General features: G+C 44.3%; 1 protein-coding gene across 1 annotated transcript in view; it reads left to right on the top strand.

Annotated features, from left to right (window-relative positions):
* The window catches only part of tmem19 (transmembrane protein 19), a 43,149-nt gene extending 21,629 nt beyond the window's left edge, over positions 1 to 21,520 (top strand). Inside the window, exons 6-7 of the mRNA XM_070900202.1 lie at positions 13,003 to 13,212; positions 13,827 to 21,520. Of these exons, the coding sequence (XP_070756303.1) occupies positions 13,003 to 13,212; positions 13,827 to 13,999 (383 nt within the window). The 3' untranslated portion in view covers positions 14,000 to 21,520. The remainder of the gene's footprint in view (positions 1 to 13,002; positions 13,213 to 13,826) is intronic.
* The last annotated feature ends 2,060 nt before the right edge of the window (positions 21,521 to 23,580 follow it).

The following is a 23,580-nucleotide window of genomic DNA, read 5'->3' as shown; positions in this document are numbered from 1 at the left end:
CCTTTGTGAGTGTGACAAAGGTAAACGATCTCTCCTCGTCCTTCTGGACCTCTCTGCAGCCTTTGACACAGTTGACCATTCCATCCTCCTCCGACGCTTCTCAACCATCGTCCAGCTAGGTGGGAATGCACTCGCCTGGTTCCATTCTTATCTATGTAATCGTAGCCAGAAAATCTCCTGCAATGGCTTCTCTTCCTACTCCCACATCGTTACCTCTGGTGTCCCCCAAGGATCTATCCTTGCCCCCCTCCTATTTCTCATCCATCATATCATCTGAAAATGTGGAGTCAGTTTCCACATGTACGCTGACGATACCCAGCTCTACCTCTCCACCACTTCTCTCGACCGCTGCTTGGTATCTAAATTGTCAGATTGCTTGTCCGACATTGAGTACTGGATGAGCAGAAATTTTCTCCAATTAAATATTGGGAAGACCGAAGCCATTATCTTTGGTCCCCGGCACAAACTGCATTCCCTAACTGACTCCATCTCCCTACCTAGCATCAACCTGAGGGTGAACCAGACTGTTCGTAACCTTGGTATCATATTTGACCCTGAAATGAATTTCCGACCACATATCCTTGGCATAACTAAAACTACCTCTTTTCACCTCTAACATTGCCCGCCTTCGCCTCTGTCTCAGTTCTTCTGCTGCTGAAACCCTCATCCGTGCATTTGTTACCTATAGACTTGACGACTCCAACTCCTGGTTGGCCTCCCGCATTCCACACTACGTAAACTTGAGGTCATCCAACACTCGGCAGCCTATGTCCTAACTCATACCAAGTCAGATCACCCATCACCCCTGTGCTTTCTGACCTACATTGGCTCCCGGTTAAACAACGCCTTGATTTCAAAATTCTCATCCTTGTTTAAAAATCACTCCATGGCCTTGCCCCTCCCTATCTCTGTAATCTTTTTCAGCCTCTCAACCCCACAAGATGTCTGCGCTCCTCAAATTCTGCCCTCTTGAATATGTCTCGTTATAACTGCTCCACCGTGCCTTCAGCTGGGTGTGAGTTCAGGCCAGGGGCCCAGGGGCAGCATGGGCCAGCCCACACTGCGATATGTGTGCGCACTAGGTCCGTGCAGCACAGCAGGTCTTCAGTCATCTTGGATAACCCTTGCCACTGGACCAAGACCTAGCTCTGTCAAGCCCGTGTGATGGCTGGTGTACAACGGCCACCACACATTGAAAAAATCCACACACAGGCATCTTCTACCCTTCCGGATGTAGTTCAGGATCTGGAATACTAGGTCCTTCATTGGAACACCTGTGAACTTATCCTTTTTTGGCTTGGAAGCAAATCACCCTCGTTTCAAGGGACTGCCTATGATGATGATGCCTTCAGCTGTTTGGGTCCTAAGCTCTGGAACTCCCACCCTAAACCTCCCCGCCTCTCCTTCCTCCTTTTAAGATGTTCCTGAAAACCTACTTCTTTAACCAAGCTTTTGGTTATCAGCCTTAATTTTTTCTGATGTGGCTCGGTGTTAATAACTTTTTTTGCCCTGTAACACTGCTGTGAAGCACCTTAGGACATTTTACTACGTTAAAGGATCTATATAAATAAAAGTTGTTGGTTACTGAATAGTGGTAGATGTTAGGTAGACTCACAGAATGACACAGCACAGAAGGAGGTCATTCGGCCCACTGTGCCAATGTTGGTTCTTTGAAAGAGCTCTCCAATCAGTTCCACGCCCCTGCTCTTGCCCCATAGCTAGAATCTATTTCTTCCTATCTCGACTCTTTTTTTTTTTTTTCTCCCGTTGTCCACTCTCTTGCCACCTACTCATACTACTTGCGACGCCTCCGACGCCCTCCGTCACCTTAACAGTTTCCAGTTTCCCGGCCCCAACTGTCTCCTTTTCACCATGGACGTGCAATCCCTCTACACTTCCATCCCCCACCAGGATGGCCTGAGGGTGCTCTGCTTCTTCCTCGAGCAGAGGCCCAACCAGTCCCCATCCATCACCCTCCTCCGCCTGGCTGAACTTGTTCTCACATTGAACAACTTCTCCTTAACTCCACTCACTTTCTCCAAATTAAAGGTGTTGCTATGGGAACCCACATAGGTCCTAGCTATGCCTGCCTTTTCATGGGATATGTGGAACATTCTTTGTTCCAGTCCTACTCAGATCCCCTCCCTCACCTTTTTTCCCAGTACATTGACGACTGTATCAGTGCCGTTTCCTGCTCTCGCCCTGAACTTGAAAATTTCATTCATTTTGCATCCAATTTCCTCCCTTCCCTCACCTTCACCTGGTCCATCTTCGACTCTTTCCTTCCCTTCCTCGACTTCTCCGTCTCCATCTCTGGGGATAGGCTTTTGACCAGTATCCACTATAGCCCACTGACTCCCACAGCTACCTGGACTACACTTCCTCCCACCCCACATCCTGTAAGGACTCCATTCCATTCTCCTAATTTCTTCGTCTCTGTCACATCTGCTCTGACGACGCCACCTTTCTCACTAGTGCCTCTGATATGTCTTCCTTTTTCCTTAACAGTGGATTCCCCTCTGCCATGGTTAACATGACTCTCGACCGTATCCGTGCTATTTCCCCACCTCTGCTCTCGCCCTCTCCCTCTCAGAACCACGACAGGGTTCCCTTTGTCCTCACCAGGGAAGTCTTGCTACAGCTATACAAGATATTGGTGAGGTTACACCTGGAATACTGCGTGCAGTTTTGGTTTCCATATTTACAAAAGGATATACTTGCTTTGGAGACAGTTCAGAGAAGGTTCACTAGGTTGATCCAGAGATGAGGGGGTTGACCTATAAGGAAAGGTTGAGTAAGTTGGGCCTCTACTCATTGGAATTCAGAAGATTGAGAGGTGATCTTATCGAAACATATAAGATTATGAGGGGGCTTGACAAGGTGGATGCAGAGAGGATGTTTCCACTGATGGGGGAGACTAGAACTAGAGGGCATGATCTTAGAATAAAGGGCCGCCCATTTAAAACTGCGATGAGGAGAAATTTCTTCTGAGGGTTGTAAATCTGTGGAATTCGCTGCCTCAGAGAGCTGTGGAAGCTGGGTCATTGAATAAATTTAAGCAGAAATAGACAGTTTCTTAAACGGTAAGGGGTTATGGGGAGCGGGCGGGGAAGTGGAGCTGAGTCCATGATTGGATCAGCCATGATCTTATTAAATGGCCGAGCAGGCTCGAGGGGCCGAATGGTCTACTCCTGCTCTTATTTCTTACGTTCTTATGTTTCACCCACCAGCCTCCACGTTCAATGGATCATCCTCTGCCAGCGTGATCCCACCACCAATCACATCTTCCCCTCCCCTCTCAGCATTCCGAAGGGACCTCTCCCTCCGCGACACACTGGTCCATTCCACAGTCACCCCCAGCACCCCTTCCCTTCCCACGGCACCTTTGTGTGCAAGCGCAGGAGATGCCACACCTGCCCTTTTACCTCCTCCCTTCCCACTATTCAGAGCCCCAAATACATCTTCCAGGTGACGCAGCGATTTACTTGTACTTCTTTCAATTTAGTATACTGTATTCGCTGCTCACGATGTGGTCTCCTCTACATTGGGGAGATCAAGCGTAGATTGGGTGACCGCTTTGCAGAGCACCTCTTTCAGTCTGCAAGTGTGACACTGAGCTTCCGGTCACCTGTCACTTTTTAATTCCCCGCTCCACTCCCACTCCGACCTCTGTCCTTGGTCGCCTACACTGTTCCAACGAAGCTCAACGCAAGCTCGAAGAACAGCACCTCATCTTTCGTTTAGGCACTTTACAGCCTTCTGGACTCAACATCGAGTTCAACAATTTCAGAATGTAACCGCTGCCAATCTTTGGCTCCTTCCCCCCACTGCCCCCCCCCCCAGAGCCTGTTTCTTTCTTTTCTTCTCCTTGTCTCTAATGGCAGTTGGTCATTATCCCATCATTCACACCCTATCTTGACTAATGTGTTTCTAACTCCTGGCATTAGCATTTGAATTTGGGCCATCATCCCTTTTGTCTCTCTAATCTCTCTTGTCTTCCAACCTATCACAGACCTTCCCTTTTGTTCTTACTTCCTCTCCCTCTTTCAGTGCTTGTTAAGAACCTGTTCTTTCCGAACACTCTCCAGTTCTGATGAAGGGTCATCGACCCGAAACGTTAACTCTGTTTCTCTCCACAGATGCTGCCTGACCTGCTGAGATTTCCAGCATTTTCTGATTTTATTCCAGATTCCAGAATCCACAGTATTTTGCTTTTGTGGAGGAATTCCTGAAATGTGTACATGGGAACTTTTTTGATCAGTGTGTTTCTAGCCCAACGAGGAAGGAAGCAGTGCTGGATCTAGTTCTGGGGAATTCAGTGGGTCAAGTGGAACATGCTTTAGTGGAAGAACATTTGGGGGAAAAAGTGATCGCAATATCATGAGGTTTAGAGTAGTTATGGAAAAGGACAGGTAAAAAAAATCTAATGTAAAAATACTCAACTGGAGGAGAGCTCGTTTCAATGACTTGGAAAGAAATCTGACCCAGGTGGATTGGAATCAAAGATTGTCAGGTAAAACAGTAAATGAGCAATTGGAGGCCTTCAAAGAGGAAATAGTTCAGGTACAAACTAGACACATTCCCATGAGGGACAAAGGAAGACAGTGCTTCCCTCAGCAGCCTAGGATGCATCCCATTGGTACCGAGAGATTTTTCTACTTTGTAAGTGCTGCTAACCTTTGAAGGACCTCCTCTTTATCTATTTTTTTAATCTATCTACTTTCTCTACTACCTCCTCCTTTACTGTGACATTGGCAGCATCCTCTTTAGTGAAGGCAGATACAAAGTACTCATTTAGTACCTCAGCCATGCCCTCTATCTCCAAAAGAAGATCTCCATTTTGGGCCCTAATTGGCCCCATCCTTTGATGACCCTTTTTGTTATTTATATGTTCATAAAAGACTTTTGGGTTCCCTTTTATGTTACCTGTTAACCTATACTCATATATTCTTTGTTCCTCTTAATTCCTTTTTCAGTTCTCCTCTGTACTTTCTGTATTAAGCTTGGTTCTCTACTGCAGGGGTTCTTAAACTTTTCGTTTCTGAGGACCCCTCCCATGTTATGAAAAATCCATGGGTCCCTGTAACACACACACTTTTTTTTTTAATTAGCTTAACAATTAAACATGTATATTATCTTTGTTTTACTTAATGTGAAACTTGTTGCTGGTGCTGAGCAACAATTTTGTTAAGTTGTGAAGATCTGAACTCCTAGATATGTAGTAGAAGGACTCTTTCTGCTCCATTTACCGGATCCACAACCCTAGTTATGAGGTAGCTTTCAGGCAAAAGAAGGGAACTTGTTTCACGGAGGGAAGACTCTGGGCAAACCCAAACTGTGATTGAGTAACTGTGAGGGAGCATCAATTTCAAGGTGAGGATACCTCTGTTAAATTCTCTGACATGGACCCCTGGACGTGGACGTCGTCATCGTTGTTGGTGAGTGAACCTGGTAAATGGAACTAGATTTAAACATCGAGAATATTAAGGCTACTGACGTCCTGCCATTGGCCCTGTGTAACCTCACCCACCGCGCTAAAGGCAGTTACCCCATCTTATGGCTATCGTGGAAACTCTGAAACTTGGGAGGACAACCGCAGGAGGCATTACCTGGAGACGACCAGCAAGAACCATCCCAGTGCTCTGTACTGGGAAACAGCCTGGTAAATGGGTAAACTTCAGTGGGACACTTGGACACATATGGGTGTCCGTAACCCTTGGTTCTATCAACATGCACATAAACACTCTGCAGTCAGGTCAATAGAGTCTGCCTGTCGGGGATCGAGTTTGGAATCCATATCTGGACCCTGTACTGGTTTACTGTGTAAGGGTTTCTAAATACCTAGTTCCCCGTTACACAGTTCTTTGACGTCAGGACTTCTAAGAACAAAATACACAAAGCACAGGGTTTTGGCTAAACCGAGATTTGTTTGTTTACTGAACATGCACTCAATTACCTCCCCTGTATAAATACTTCAGGATTTAAATGGGACTTACAAACCCCAGAATACAAATCCCTACGAAAGGGTCATTTGCATTGGCACAACTCGACACCGTTAAAGCCGTTCGCGATTTGACTGCTACACATAAAGTTACCGAGACCCAATCACAAAATCCTTGTATGATTTGGCTGGAACAAACATACAATCACCAATTCCTTGGCTGTCTTCTGAGGTTGACTGTGGGCTCTTGGTTGCAGTGCTGGCTTCTGTTGCTGATTCGATTCTGTTCCTGTACTGCTTCCTTGCCTTCGAAAAATGGGTCTTTATACCAAAAACCAGCTTGTGATCTCAAAACTGATTTTCTGTTCCCTCCTGTGATATCAGCTCTCCTGCTGTGCAACACGGGTCAACCTGGCCAACATTCCCAGTATCGAAGTACCGACCACCTTCAACGACTGTCTGCCCCACCTGTGACAGACTGTAATTCCCGTATTGGACTGTACAGTCACCTGAGAACTCACTTATAGAGTGGAAGCAATCTTCGATTTCAAGGAACTGCCTATGATGATGTGCAAGAGTGTTTGAAGACCAGGCCCTCAAATCTGCCACAAAGCTCATGGTCTACAGGGCTGTTGTAATACTTGCCCTCCTGTACGGCTCAGACATGGACCATGTACAGTAGACACCTCAAGTCACTGGCAAAATACCACCAACTATGTCTCTGCAAGATCCTGCAAATACCCTGGAAGGACAGACGCACCAACGTTTGCATCCTTGACCAGGCCAACATCACCAGCATTGAAGCACTGACCACACTTGATCAGCTCCGCTGGGCAGGCCACATTGTTCGCATGCCAGGCACAAGACTCCCAAAGCAAGCGCTCTATTCTGAACTCCTTCAAGGCAATCGAGCTAAATGTGGGCAGAGGAAAGTTACAAGGACACCCTCAAAGTCTCCCTAAAGTGCAACATCCCCACCGACACCTGGGAGTCCTTGGCCAAGACCGCCCTAAGTGGAGGAAGTGCATCCGGGAGGGCGCTGAGTATCTCTAGTCTCATCGCCGAGAGCATGCAGAAATCAAGCGCAGGCAGCGGAAAGAGCGTGCGGCAAACCAGTCCCACCCACCCTTTCTCTCAACGACAATCTGTCCCACCTGTGATAGGGACTGTGGTTCTCGTATTGGACTGTTCAGCCACCTAAAGACTCATTTTTAAGAGTGGAACCAAGTCTTTATTGATTCCAAGGGACTGCCTATGATGATGATGCAACACAATGCAAAGCCTTCCTTCGTATCTATGGTTGAGGAATGTGTGAATGTCAGACAGAAAACCATTGAAGGTGTGAATGTCTTTTCTGGTGCTCTGATGATGTCCAATCTCTCGATGAGTCATAGTTTCGCTGCAATGGCAGGGACCATCGAATGTGTGAATGTCCCTCTTTTGATGCCATTGTCTGTGTGGATTCCACTCCTTGGTACAGACAGAACACCATTGGAAATGTGGTTGTCTCTCTTCTGGTGCTCTGATAATGAATGTCTCTCTCTTGATGCCATTGTCTGGTGATTTAGATTGATGGCAGATAGCCTGTATCATTGTGTCTCATGATGTCTGATGGTTTGTCTGCAATGTTTGAATTAACCTTTTCCTGCCCAGCTCTTTTTGCGGGCTGTAATGTAGTTTGGAATTTTTATATTTAATAGTCCAGTTTTTACTGTTGGGGGAGGAATGGATTCTACATTGATCTCTCAGTTGGCCCTCCCCCGTTCTGTTCACTGCAGTGCCCAGCTCTAAATGAGTCTGTTGTTGTGTTTAACTGTCACAGTTCCTAAAAGGATCTGAGGAGTTCAAATTCTTGCTTTACTCTCCCTCAATATGTTCCCTTTCTTTTGTATGGTGCTGCCCCAAGTATCACATTATGTTTATTATTGATTCTAAGGGGCTACTGGGGTTGGAGGCTATTGGAGATTGAACAGTTAAGTGAAAGGGATTTTCATCTGCAAATCCCGATGTTCTGTTGCAGACATTTTGCAGTAGAGGCAGAAAGTATCAGCTGGGACATTGAAAAACACAAAATAAATGGATGAACCTGAGCAACAGTTTAATCTGCTTCATGTTCACCAGATCCAATTATATAGGCCGGCAACTGAAGGGGAATTGTCCGTGCATCGATTCTCTACCCCTGTGTAGTTCAGTGTGAGGAACACTCGAGAACTCTGTTGAAGTGAATAAACCAGAGACTGAAACTCTACTCCATTTGAAATCTTTACAGTTGCAGTTCCAAGCGAAGCCACTAGGCAGCAGCACCATTCTTGGTTTGGTTACTGATATTAAGGTGGAGATTATACCATCTTCTGGAAAGGGAAACCAGAGGCAGAACACCGCCTCCATGGAGTCTGCTTCGCCTTCAAAAACAAGCTGGTCGACCGCCTCAAAGACTCCCCCTGCGGAGCTATTGAATACCTCATGATGCTTCGACTCACCCTATCCCGGAGCCAGTGCGCGACAGTCATCAGTGCTTACGCCCCAACACTCGATGCAACAGATGAGGCCAAAGAGGGTTTTTACTCCAATCTCAAAATCCCTGACCTGTGTCCCCGCGGACGACAAACTGATCCTCCTCAGCAACTTCAATGCCAGGGTCGGCAAGGGCACAGACCTCTGGGGAGGCATGATTGGCATAGAGGGGGTAGGGAAAGTCAATTCCAGGGGTACCCTTCTTCTGACAAAATGTCTAGAGCATGAACTTGTCATCAACATCTTGTTCCGCCAGAGGGACAAATACAAGACATCATGGCAACACCCTTGCTCCAAACACTGGCACCTGTTCGACTATGTCACTGTCCAAGCCAGGGATCGCAAGGATGTGCGCATCACCCGTGCCATGACAGGAGCTGACGACTGCTGGAAAGACCACCGCCTAATCCGATCCATCATTGACATCAACAAAGCCCCAAAGCGGAGGGGACAGCAGAAGCAGTGTCGCAAAAAAGTCAATGCCGGGGCACTTAATGACCCAGCTAAGAGAGCCCTATACAGTCAGCGCCTCACAGCTAACCTGGCGTGCCTTGATGACCCTGAGATGCAGAATGCCCACAGAGCTTGGTCTGCCCTCCAGGCCTCCATAACCAGTGCCTGCAAAGAGATGCTCGGTCACTCAACCAGGAAACACCAGGACTGGTTTGGTGAGAATGATCAGGAGATTCAAGAGCTAATAGATTGCAAGCGCAGGGCATTTCTGAGCCTTAAACAGCAACCCAACTCTGGAGCAGCAAAGCAGCATTACAGACGGTTGAAGGCTAGGGTCCATCAAAAGAACCCGGGACCTAAAGAACAGGTGGTGGATGGAGAAAGCACAGGAGATACAGCAGCTGGCTGGCAGCCATTATGTGCGAGGAGTCTTCATCGCAGTCAAGGCTACCTACGGTCCAAACTCCCAAGGCCCCACCCCACTGCTGTCCAAGAGTGGGGAAACACTCATCAAGGACACCGAGGCAGTAAGGGCCCGCTGGAAGGAGCACTTTGAAGATCTCCTCAATTGAGACTCTGCCTTTGACTCGAGTGTTCGCGACTCTATTTCACAGCATGCTACCTGCCACCACCTCAGTGAGACCCTAACACTGCATAAGGTAGAAAAAGCCATAAGACAGCTAAAGAAACAACAAGGCTACGGGAGCGGATGGAATCCCTGCTGAGGCACTGAAGTATGGCGGAAAGGCACTGCTGGCGCGAATACACAACCTCATCCCTCGAGGGAGGAGAGCATGCCGGAAGATCTCAAAGATACATCATCTTTAAAAGATGACCATCTTTAAAAAAGGGGCCAAGTCCGACTGCGGCAACTACAGAGGAATCTCCTTGTTATCAGCCACTGGGAAAGTCGTCGCTAGAGTCCTCCTCAACCGTCTTCTCCCCGTGGCCGAGGAGCTCCTCCCGGAGTCGCAGTGCGGATTTTTTCCCCTCCGGGGTACAACGGACATGATTTTTGCAGCGCGACAGCTGCAGGGAATAGTGCCAGCCCTTCTACATGGCCGACTTCGACCTTACAAAGTTCTTTGACACTGTTAACTATGAGGGTTTATGGAGCGTCCTCCTCTGTTTCGGATGCCCCCAAAAGTACGTCACTATCCTCCGCCTGCTCCACGACGACATGCAGGTTGTGATCCTTGCCAACGGATCCATCACTGACCCAATCCACGTCCAAACCGGGGTCAAGCAGGGCTGCGTCATTGCCCCAACCCTCGTCTCAATCTTCCTCGCTGCCATGCTTCACCTCACAGTTGACAAGCTGGAATGGAACTAAACTACAGAACCAGTGGGAAGCTGTTCAACCTTCGCCGTCTCCAGGCCAGGTCCAAGACCACCCGAACCTCTGTCGTCGAGCTACAGTACACGGATGGCGCCTGCGTCTGCGCACATACAGAGGCTGAACTCCAGGACATAGTCGATGTATTTACTGAGGCGTATGAAAGCATGGGTCTTACGCTAAACATCAGTAAGACAAAGGTCCTCCATCAGCCTGTCCTTGCCGCACAGCATTGCCCCCCAGACATCATGATCCACAGCGCAGTCCTGGACAACATGGACCATTTCCCATATCTCGGGAGCCTTCTATCAGCAAGAACAGGCATTGACGATGAGATCCAACACCGCCTCCAGTGCGCCAATGCAGTCTTCAGCCGCCTGAGGAAAAGACTGTTTGAAGACCAGGCCCTCGAAACTGTCACCAAGCTCATGGTTTACAGGGCTGTAGTAATACCTGCCCTCCTGTATGGCTGAGGTGTGGACCATGTACAGCAGACACCAAGTCGCTGGAGAAATACCACCAGCGATGTCTCCAAGATCATACAAATCCCCTGGGAGGACGGACGCACCAACATTAGCGTCCTCATCCAGGCCAACATCCCCAGCATTGAAGCACTGACCACACTTAATCAGCTCCACTGGGCAGGCCACATAGTTCGCATGCCAGACACGAGACTCCCAAAGCAAGTGCTCTACCCAGAACTCGTCCATAGCAAATGAGCAAAAGAGGAAACGTTACAAGGACACCTTCAAAGCCTCCCTGATAAAGTGCGACATCCCCACTGACACCTGGGAGTCCCTGACCAAAGACCGCCCTAAGTGGAGGAAGTGCATCCGGGAGGGTGCTGAGCTGCACGAGTATCGTCGCCGAGAGCATTCAGAAATCAAGCGCAGGCAGCGGAAAGAGCGTGCGGCAAACCAGGCTCCCTGCCCACCCCTTCCCCTCAAACACTGTCTGTCCCACCCGTGACAGAGACTTGGGTGGCTGTGCAGTCCAATACGAGAACCAAATAACTCATGCTTAGGAGTGGTAGCAAGTCTTCCTCAATTCCAAAGGACTGCCATTGATGATTACTGATATTAAGCACCAGCTTTAGTTTGTGTAATCCTTTCTTTGGTGGACCCCTTGAAACCTTCTTGCGAGCCCCTGGTTGAGAACCCCTGCTCTACTGAATTATAAACCTGACATTGATCATATGCCTCCTTTTTCTGTTTTATTTTAATCTCTCTACTTTTAGTCATCCAGGGAGCTCTTGCTTTGGATGTTTGTCCTTTCTCCCTCATGATATTGTGATCATTGTTTCCCAAATGCTCCCCACTGAAACATGCTCCAATTGACCCACTTCATTCCCCAGAACTAGATCTAGCACTGCTTTTCTTGGGCAGGAAACACACTGATCAAGAAAGTTCTCTTGTGCACATTTCAGGAATCCTCTCCCTTTTTGCCCTATATCTTCCCAGTCGATATTAGGGTCATTGAAATTCCCTATTATTATTACTACTCTATAGTTCTTGCATCTTTCTGCAATTTGCCTTAAAATTTGCTCCTCTATCTCCTTTCCACTATTTGGTGTCCTATAGCATACACCCAGCAGTGTAATAGCTCCTCTACTGTTCATTAATTCTAACCAAATAGATTCTGTCTTTGAACCCTCAAGTACAACATCCCTTTCTAACAGTATCTTTGATCAATATTGTCAAGCCCTCTTTTTTGTGTCCTTTACTATATTTCCTGATTACATTGAATTACATGGAATCTACAGCTCAGAAATGTGTTACATAAATATACACATGCAAAGTGCATTTACCTGTATTGTGTGAGTGAATGCAAGGCATTTTTTTTTTACTAAAAGTAGTGCATGTGGCTAATATGGTGCCACCTTAGCCATATCTATTGCTACTCAGCAATTTCTATTGGTTAACATTGCTCTAACTGTTTTAATTAGTTTTAACTGTTCTTTGTGTAATGTTTTGAAATTCTATTGGGCAGCATGGCAATGACAATACTCTGGTCTAAAATGGCAGCTTCATAAATTCATTCATACTGCTGGCTCTCCTCCGCTCTCTCTGGGTACCTTACTATTTATTACATGTGAGTCTTTCAGTTTCCCAAGTGGGACTCGGGATTGCTTGGTCCTGGCATTGTTCATATTCGGGTCTGTTGGGAACCTTAAGTCAGTTGGATTTATTAGTAGTTGCCTGTAGTGAAATATTTCAGCATAGTTTATTTGGGGTTACATTTTTAGTAGAAGGAACTGATGTTTTGAAGTCTGTGTAATTACTTTTCCACATTTAAAATATCTGTATCCCAGGATAAATTATTCTTGGTTTGAAAGACAGAATTACATTAGACTCGAATGCTGGCAAATGCACAAAAAGTCAAAAAACAACATTTTCTTAGTAAATAAATCCCACATCTTCAATTATCACATTCCCTTTCAGAAATTTCTAAACCTACCACTGCTGCAAAATCCTATTGTATTTTATCCTACAATTGATGATGCTTAAGTTATGAGTCTGTGTCCCTTGACATTTCAGTGCAATTGTTTGCTTTCAGATGGCTTATTAATGAGCCTATATTCATAGTGAATTTATAGTTGTGAACTATTTTGAAGCCATTAGTTGATTTCTGCTAGTTTTTTTAGGTTGGTAGGTAGAAACGCTAACACTAAATGGATGTAAATGCCCAAGGGAAATAAGAAAAATATGACTTGGGGGAACAAAACCTGAACTTACTAAAAGGATGTACTTTCTTTCAGGTACTAATGGAGGGGTTACCTTTGTGGGCCTTGTATCAAGTTTACTTGGTGGAGCGGTTGTTGGATTAGCCTACCTGTTAACTCAGTTCATGTTTGTGGAGGACCTGGATACTTCACCACCTCAGTGGCCAATAGTTTTATATGGTGGTGCAGCGGGTTTCTTTGGTTCCATTTTGGATTCCTATCTCGGCGCCATAATGCAATACTCAGGTTTGTGCTAAATGTTTTATTTCTATACTACTTTCTGATTGTAGTTGGAAAGATGAAGAAAATGATTGACAGCAGTATATATAGCAGTATTTTTGTTCCCTTGCATCCACTGACTGAAAGAAGTTTTAAAATTGACCAATTAATGGTGCAACTTGAGTGAGGTGGTGCTGAATTCCCTCTTCCTTGACTGCACCATTCCCTAGCAATGAGGCAATTGCAGCAATGAACTTGTACCTTACCACTACATGTGTGTTAATAAATTGCAGCAATGGGGTGCTTTGGAATGCTCTGCCTCATTCAACAGGCTGACAAATTGATGAAATGTTCCAACCAAGGTGGCAAGTTTACAGGCACTCCGCTAACTAAATATTCCAATTGTCTGCTCAAAAACACAGTGCTTAACAATTGGAGCTATTGAAATACAAAACATACTTTTGTTCGTAATTTAAAACTGTAACAGAGCTCCAGGTTTAAATACTAAGTGCGCAACTTGCTTATTGAAAGTCAATTGTACAAAACAGGAGTTCAGAACAGCAATTCAGGTAGTTGTTTTGCACATAATTGTAACATAATCTTGGTTCTAATGAATGTTTACAATTCTTGTGTCCTTTAAGGTTTTGATGAAGACAATGGGATGGTTGTTAATCACATTACTCCTAATGGAAGGCATATATCAGGAAAACCGATCCTGGATAACAATGCAGTGAACCTCTTCTCTGCCATCCTTACTGCTCTGCTGCTGCCAGGAATGACTTGGCCCCTTTGGCCAAGGAAATTAACAATTTAAAACAAATGACGGAGTATCCTGATCATTTGTCAGCATAAAATACTGTGTATGACTATTGCACTAACAGAAATAGATGACAGAATTAAAATGAAAATGCACTCAAATACTTCAAAAACAATTCAACTTTGAAGTGAAAAATGTGTCTTCCTCAGGATAGTATTTTAAAAGATTTAATTATTGCTCCTTTGGACACGTTACTTGGTTTCTTCATGCAAAAAGCTTAGTCCTAATCATACATTACTTCTCAGTAAACTGTGCTTTTTATTTCAATAGATATTGTTTGAGATTCATATTAACATTCCTTTAGGAAATGCCTCCATTAAAGCAGAAAACTTATTTGCATTCTGTAGCAAACTCTTTTTACTTTTTCATACAATATTTTATTTAGGCAGAAGACTATTGGTCCATCTGGCCCACTTTTCCGAACCATCCGTTAGAAACATAGAAAGTAGGTGCAGGAGCAGGCCATTCAAGCCTGCACCACCATTCAATATGATCATGGCTGATCATGCAACTTCAGTACCCCAGTCCTGCTTTCTCTCCATACCCCTTGATCCTTTTAGCCGTAAGGGCTACATCTAAATCCCTTTTGAATATATCTAACGAACTGGCCTCAACAACTTTATGTGGTAGAGAATTCCACAGGTTCACAATTCTCTGAGTGAAGAAGTTTCTCCTCATCTCGGTCCTAAATGGCTTATCCCTTATCCTTAGACTGTGACCCCTGGTTCTGGACTTCCCCAACATCGGGAACATTTTTCCTGCATTTAACCTGTCCAATCCTGTCAGAATGTTATGTTTCTATGAGATCCCCTCTCATTCTTCTAAAAAAATTCCAGTGAATATAAGCCTAGTCGATCCAGTCTTTCTTCATATGTCAGTCCTGCCATCCCGGGAATCAGTCTGGTGAACCTTCGCTGCACTCCCTCTATAGCAAGAATGTCCTTCCTCAAATTAGGAGACCAAAACTGTACACAGTACTCAAGGTGGGGTCTCATCAAGGCCCTGTACAACTGCAGTAAGACCTCCCTGCTGCTGTACTCAAATCCCCTTGCTATGAAAGCCAGCATGCCATTAGCCGCCTTTACTGCCTGCTGTACCTGCATGCCTACCTTCAATGACCGATGTACCATGACACCCAGGTCTCGTTGCACCTTCCCTTTTATTAATCTGTCACCATTCAGATAATCTGCCTTCCTGTTTGCAACCAAAATGGATAACCTCACACTTAGCCACATTATACTGCATCTGCCCTGTATTTTCCCATTCACCTAACCTGTCCAAGTCCCCCTGCCTCTTAGCATCCTCCTCACAGATCGCACTGCCACCCAGCTTAATGTCATCTGCAAACTTGGAGATATTACATTCAATTCCTTTGTCTAAATCATTAATATATATTGTAAATAGCTGGGGTCCCAGCACTGAACCCTGCGGTACCCCACTAGTCACTGCCTGCCATTCTGAAAAGGACCCGTTTATTCCCACTCTTTGCTTCCTGTCTGCCAATCGGTTCTCTATCCACGTCAATACATTACTCCCAATACCATGTGCCTTAATTTTGCACACTAATCTCTTGTGTGGGACCTTGTCAAAAGCCTTTTGAAAGTCTAAATACACCACATCCACTGGTTTTCCCTTATCCACTCTACTAGTTACATCCTCAAAAAATTCCAGAAGATTTGTCAAGCATGATTTCCCTTTCATAAATCCATGCTGACTTGGACCGATCCTGTCACTGCTTTCCAAATGCGCTGCTATTACATCTTTAATAATTGATTCCAGCATTTTCCCCACCACTGATGTCAGGCTAACCGGTCTATAATTCCCTGCTTTCTCTCTCCCTCCTTTTTTTAAAAAGCGGGCTTACATTAGCTACCTTCCAATCCATAGGAACTGAACCAGAGTCTATAGAATGTTGGAAAATGACTACCAATGCATCCACTATTTCGAGGGCCACTTCCTTAAGTACTCTGGGATGCAGCCGATCAGGCCCTGGGGATTTATCGGCCTTCAGTCCCTTCAATTTCCCTAACACCATTTCCTGACTAATAAGGATTTCCCTCAGTTCCCTCTTCTCGCTGGACTCTTGGTCCCCTAGTATTTTCGGGAGGTTATGTATATCTTCCTTTGTGAAGACGGAACCAAAGTATTTGTTCAATTGGTCTGCCATTTCCTTGTTCCGCATTATGAATTCCCCTGATTCTGACTGCAAGGGACCTACATTAGTCTTCACTAATCTTTTTCTCTTCACATATCTATAGAAGCTTTTGCAGTCAGTTTTTATGTTCCCTGCAAGCTTACTCTCGTACTCTATTTTCCCCCTCTTAATTAAGCCCTTAGTCCTCCTCTGCTGAATTCTAAATTTCTCCCAGTCCTCAGGTTTGCTGCTTTTTCTGGCCAGTTTCCCTTGTTGGCCACAGTTGAGCCACCTTCCCTTTTTTATTCTTACGCCACACAGGGATCTACAATTGTTGTAGTTCATTTATGTGGTATTTAAATGTCTGCCATTGCCTATCCATCATCAACCCTTTAAGTATCATTCTCCAGTCTATCCTAGCCAATTCACGTCTCATACTGTCGAAGTTTCCTTTTCTTAAGTTCAGGACCCTAGTCTCTGAATTAACTGTGTCACTCTCCATCTTGATGAAGAATTCTACCATATTATGGTCACTCTTCCCCATGACCAGATTGCTAATTAATCCTCTCTCGTTACACAAGATCCAGTCTAGGATGGCCAGCCCTCTAGTTGGTTCCTCGACATATTGGTCAAGAAACCCATCCCTTTATACACTCCAGGAAATCCTCCTCCACAGTATTGCTACCAGTTTGGTTAGCCCAATCAATATGCAGATTAAAGTCATCTATGATAACTGCTGCACATGTCCCTAATTTCCTGTTTGATGCCATCCCCAACCTCCCTACTACTGTTTGGTGGTCTGTACACAACTCCCACTAATGTTTTCTGCCCTTTGGTATTTTGCAGCTCTACCCATATAGATTCCACATCATCCACGCTAATGTCCTTCCTTACTATTGTGTTAATCTCATCTTTAACCAGTAACGCTACCCCACCTCCTTTTCCTTCCTGTCTGTCCTTCCTGAATATTGAGTTCACAGCCTTGGTTACCTTGGAGCCATGACTCTGTAATCCCAATTACATCATATCTGTTAACAGCTATCTGAGCAGTCAATTCATCCACCTTATTAAAATGCTCCTTGCATTGAGACTCTGAGCCTTCAGGCTTGTTTTTTTAACATTCTTTGTCCTTTTAGAATTATGTTATAATGTGGTCCTTTTTGATTTTTTCCCTTGATTTCTCTGCCCTCCACTCTTGCTTTTCTTCTTCCTACCTTTTTTGCTTCTGCCCCCTTTTTACTTCCCTCTGCCTCCCTGCATAGACTCCTATCCCCCTGCCTTGTTAGTTTAAACCCTCCCCAACAGCACTAGCAAGCACTCCACCTAGATATCGGTTCCGCTCCTGCCCAGGTGCAGACCGTCTGGTTTGTACTGGTGCCACCTCCTCCAGAACCGGTTCCAATGTCCCAGGAATTTGAATCCCCTCCCCCTTGCATCATTCCTCAAGCCACATATTTAGCTGAGCTATCCTGCAAATCCTACTCTGACTAGCACGTAGCACAGGTAGCAATCCTGAGTTTACTACCTTTTGAGGTCCTAATAGAGTAGGAATAAACAAGTCATTTTTGGATTGGCAGGCTGTAACTAGTGGGGTGCCACAAGGATCAGTGCTTCAGCCCCAGCTATTCACAATCTACATCAGATGAGGGGAATAACTATCCAAGGTTGCTGATGATACAAAGCTTGGTGGGAAACTAAGCTGTGAGGAGGATGCAAAGAGGGTGCAAAAGAAGGTTAAGGGAGTGGACAAGGATGTGGCAGATGGAATATAATGTGGAGAAATGTCAAATTATCTACTTAGGTAGGAAAAATAGAAAAGCAGAATAGTTTTTAAAAAGGTGAGAGACTAGGGAATGTTGGTATTCAGGGGGACTGGAGTATTCTTGTACACGAATCACAGATAGTTACGGCAAGCAATTAAGAAAGCAAATTGTATGTTAGCCTTTATTACAAAGAGATTGGAGTATAAGAGTAAAGAGGTCTTACAGCAATTATATAGGGTTTTGGTGTGACCTGGAATTATGGGCTCAAGTTTCGGACCCCCGCTAGAACGGGGCACATCGGAGAGGCCCGCCTAATTTGTAGAACAGAAATTACGCCGAATACTTAGCTTGCGATTTTCCGATATCTGTAGGCCCATTTCCAGCTCGGCACGGCACAGCAGGAGCTGCTGGGGGCGGAGCTACAGTCCTGTGCCAAAAACAGTGAGGCAGCTGCGCGTGTGCGCAGTAGCTCCTGGCCCTCCCAGCGCGTCCTGTCTCCAGGCGACAATCCTATCCCAGGCTGAAGGGACATCTCTATCCCGGGCCGAGTGGCCTGACAACTCTTACCTCGTCGGGGGCGGGCCTCGCCCGAAGTCCTCCACAGCGGTCCGGCTTCCACGTCGTCGGCGGGGCCCGCCCGCCCGGCATCTTGCTGGGGGTGGGCCCTGCCCGAAGTCCTCCGCGGCGGCCTGCTGTTGGCGGCAGCCCCCTCCTCCCTCCCGTTCAGTCCTCTCTCCTTCCCCTCCATCCCTGCCGCTCCTTCCCCTCCATCCCTGCCGCTCCTTCCCCTCCATCCCTGCCTCCCCTTCCCCTCCATCCCTCGCTGTCAGTCAGACAGAGAGAGACACACACACTGGAGGGGGGGGGGGGGGGCCATCGCAGCACGCTGTTGGAGGGCTCCCAGTGCTGCAGTAGGTGAGTAGAAATTTAATTTTTTTATTTATTGATTTTTTTTTATTATTTAACTTTTTTTGATTGATTTATTGATGTATTTATCATTTATTATTGATGATGGCTCTTTATTTGTAAAAGTGAAGTGTTTAATGTTTATAAACTTCCCTTCCCCCCCCCTCCCCCCCCATTTCTCGTTCCATACGCCTGATTTATAAGTGTAGGCAAGGTTTTTCTGAGCGTAAAAAATCTACACTTACTCCATTCTAAGTTAGTTTGGAGTAAGTTTTCACTGCCTAAACTTGCAAAACAGGCTTAAGTGGCTGGTAACGCCCCCTTTTGAAAAAGAAACTGTTCTAACTCACTAGAATTGGAGCAAACTAAATGCCGAGAATTGCAATTTCTAAGATACTCCATTCTAAATTAGTTGTTCCAAAAAAATAGAAGCAACTCAAGCTGAAACTTGAGCCCACTGTGTCCAGTTTTGGTCCCCTTACTGAAGGAAGGACATACTTGCCTTAGAAGGTGTACAATGAAGATTCACTAGATTGATTCCTAGGACAATCCACTCATCCCATGAGGAGAGATTGAATAGACTAGATCTATATTCCCTAGAGTTTAGAAGAATAAGACTTCTCATTGAAATATATAAAATTCTTATAGGGCTTGACAGGGAAGATGCAGGGAGAATGTTTCCCCTGGCTTGGGAGTCTCGAACTAGGGGACACAGTCTCAGAATAAGGGGTCGACCATTTAGGACTGAGATGAGAAATTTCTTCAGTCAAAGGGTGTGAATCTTTTGAATTCTCTTTCTCAGAGGGCTGTGGATGCTCAGACGTTGAGTATATTCAAGACAGTGGTCAACAGATACTAAGGGAATCAAGGGATATGGTGATAGGAAAAGTGGAATTGAGGTAGAAGGTCAGCCATGATATTGAATGGTGGAACAGGCTCTTGGGTTCTTGTGTTTCCTTACTATGATACTGAAACTAGCAGCCCCATATCCCCATTTCCAACAGCAATTCATCCAATCCTTTTTTTAAATCCTGTCATGGTTTTCTGTTCACCTATCCCTACTGCTAAACTGTTTCACAATTCTGTCACCCTTTCACTAAAACAAATGCTGCCTAAATTTCATAACTTTAAACTATTTCTTCTAATTCTTGAATCCTGTGCTTGACAGGACTTTCTTGAATAGAAATTCTTCACACCTGTGGGAATCTTATCAGGCTCTCTTTGTCAGGGAGTAAATTTGCATAACTTTTGCTGTTTAACAAAGTTAATATTGAAATATTCTTAGTTTTTTTTATATCAAAATTAAACTCAACTCTATGGCAAATATACTGGAACATAAAATTATGCATAAGATATAAACCAAGGGTGTCCAAACTTTTGCTCTTCGTAGGTCACACAGTGCCCTAATAAACCCTGTGACTACATACAAAGTTAAAATTCATATTTTTATTAATTTGAATATATCTCAAGTTGCTGGTACTATTAAATCTTGTTTAGATTTAGGATTTATTCGACAATGAGGCAACACGCCTTTCTAAACCACCAGACCCCACTTTAACGGAGCAAACCAGCAAAGAAGAAATAGAAACCCAAGTTGAATTGAGTTGCCGGAGTTTCATGGATCACGTGTGGCACATGGTCTGCTGTTTAGACATCATTCATATCGACTACAATAAATTAAAAATTGAACACTTGTAAAGCAAGATATTTGATTTTGAATGATCTGGATGTATATTATGAAAAGGTATAAAGAAAAAACATACTTTATAGCATATTTCATGTCTTCAGTACCTCATTGTTAATGAAGTATTTTTTGAAGTGTAGTCACAGTTGTAATTTAGGCACATATGACACTGCCAACCTTGCACAAACAGCAATGAGGTAAATGGATCAGGTAAATCTCTTTTGTGGGGTTGTTGGGTGAGGAATAAATATTGATCAGGACACCAGGAAAAATCCCGTTTTTTGTCAAATAATGGCATGTGATCTTTTATGGCCACCTGACAGGAACTCCGTTTATCGTCTCATCTGAAAGATAGCATCTGAGTGCAGCACTCCCTCAGTACTATACTGAATTGTCTATCTAGATTATGTGCTCTAGTCTTTGGAGTGGGAGTTGAACCCACAACCTTCTGACTTAAAAGGAAAGTGTTCTACCACTGAGGTAAGGCGGATGCAGTATGATCTATATGGAGAACTAATTATGAAATGTAAAAATTACAAAAGTTGATTTGCCTTTCTTATTGAACTGTTACATATAGTGTGTAAAAGAGTTGATGTGAAGTGATGCTAATAGAACTTCTGCTTTCTATAATGTGTGGATAGATATTCTGAGTAAGGTTTTGTCTGATTAAGGTAGTGCTGAGAATATGAATTAATTTTGTGTGATATTGTGACACAAGTTCTCAGTAAAATATTCATTTCTTGATGTATTTAATCCATATTCTCTCGATAACATGACAGGATTATTTCTACGGTGTGGTTTTTTTTGTATAAAATGATGTTACTAGTTTTTTGAGATTAGACTTTTGTTTAAATGTGCAACTACAAAATAGTTTCAAGTTATCTGAAATAAAACTAATATATTGTGTCATATCAATAACATATTTGTATATACACACACAAAGATGTTACACTTGAGTTTAAACACCATTAACCCCTTGGAATTATGGATTCATAAATATTCCAGCACAGACGGACACCATTCTGCCCATTGCGTCTGTGATATTGCTTTCATTTTCAACTGGAGCTTATTCCCTGTCCTTTATCCATATCTTTTTATATTGTTATCCAACTCTTATGTTATAAAATATACTTCAATAACCACTTCTGTTAATACATTTCAAGTTTTAATCTTGTGTGTAAAAAAAATAATTGATTCATTTTACTTTTCCAGTGGTAAGCCTATGTCCCCTGAATACTAATTCGCCAACCATTGCACAATTACCCTCTCAAAACCTATCATAACTTTGAAATCGTCTTTTAGATTTCCCACTTAAGCTTCTCTGCTTCAGTGAAAAAGTGCCAATATTTCAAGTCCATTTAAAAACTTTTCTTAACATATTAACATCTTATTCCTAGTTGTGTACCCTTTCTACGGATAATATATAGTTCCTATACTGGAATACCCAGAACTACACACAATATTCCAACTGTAACCTAACCAATTTCTTTCATAAATGCAACATTACTTTCTTGCTTTTACATTCAATGCCCCATGTGTAAAACACACAATCCCAATTGTCTTTTTATTGGCCCTTTCTACCTCACTTCTGCCGTTTGACGTTTTATGTATCTGCACTACTAGATCTCTTTTTGTACGTTGTTAAGAACCTTATCATTTAGGGAAATACTTATTTTACTGTTCTTTTTCCCAAAATACAATACATCATATTGAATTGCATTTGTCACTAATCTGCCCATTCCACTAATGGGTCTGTCTTTACAATCTCCTGCATTCTTCCAGGTGACCATATCCCTAATTTGGTATCCTCAACAAAAACACTTCTTCATTCAACAACACCTTCCATTTATATAGTCCCTTTAATGGAGTAAAATGTCCTAAGATGCTTCACAAGAGCATGATCAGATAAAAATTGACATTGAGCTAAAGAAGGAGCTATTAGGATGGGTGATTAAAAGCTTGGTCAGCGGTAGGTTTTAAGAAGCTCTTAAAGGAGGAGAGAGGCAGAGAAGTTTCGGGAGGGAATTCTAGAACTTGGGGCCTAGACGGTGTGGAATGAAGATGTGGGGGGTGGCGGGGTGCACAACAGGCCAGAGATGGAGGGATGCGGAGTTCTCCGAGTTGTAGGGTTTAATGGAGGGATTTGAACACCAGGATGGGAATTGTAAAATTGAGCCTGGGACTGGGGGCCAATGTAGGTCAGCGAGCACAGGTTGATGGGTGAACGGGATTTGATACAAGTTGGAATAAGGACAGCAGAGTTTATGAACAATGGAAGATAGGAGGCCGGTCAAGAGAGTATTGGAATAGTTGAGACTGGAAGAAACAAAAGCATGGATGAGGGTTTCAGCAGCAGTTGGGCTGAGGCAGGGTTTATGTCTATTCCATTCAATCCAGAAAACATCCATTAACCCTTGCTGTTTGGTTTCTATCCCACAGCCTTTTCTCTTATCCGGTTACATCCCTCCAATACCATTTTTTATAACTTTATAACCAGTCTCTTCTTGCCTCTTTCTCGTTGCGATCATAACTGCTGGATCTTTCAATTATTAAAGGTTAACTCCCCAAATAAACTCATTTAACACCTGAGACTCGGCCCATAATCTGATGCTTCCTCATGTTGGGTCGTTAAGGAAGTGTGTTTATTGTCACTCGAGAGATAGTGACATCTGCACCCACTCCTTGCAGTTCATTGGTGCTATCGGAGAATGAATAGTCTCAACGAGGCCCTGGAAGTCTTTTGTAAGTGTGGAGTGCAGGCTGATCCTCAGGGCATGTACTGAAGCTTTGGTAGTTACCACTCCAGAAGCCGTCACTTGATGTAGAAATTTCTCGGGCTGTCACTGTCTCCAGGGTGTTCTGCAGGTCATGAAACATTTTGTGCAGTATATTGCAGATGTGGGTTGTGCCGTCCATCCACTTATCCATCAGACGAACCATATACATGGAAACCATTTCCGGTGGCTCGACAGGCGATTGATGCTCTTAAATCATTGTTCTTTTGATGCTTAAGATATGTTTCCCTAGGCTGCTCAGCCAAGAACAGTAGTTTCTTCTCCCTCCATGGAAGAACAGGACTCTCCCCTTCAGT

The sequence above is a fragment of the Pristiophorus japonicus genome, chromosome 15, assembly GCF_044704955.1.
Source record: "Pristiophorus japonicus isolate sPriJap1 chromosome 15, sPriJap1.hap1, whole genome shotgun sequence".
NCBI classification, from domain to species: Eukaryota; Metazoa; Chordata; class Chondrichthyes; family Pristiophoridae; genus Pristiophorus; species Pristiophorus japonicus.
Note: the sequence above shows the minus strand (reverse complement) of the source record. Positions and strands in the feature narration are given on the sequence as shown.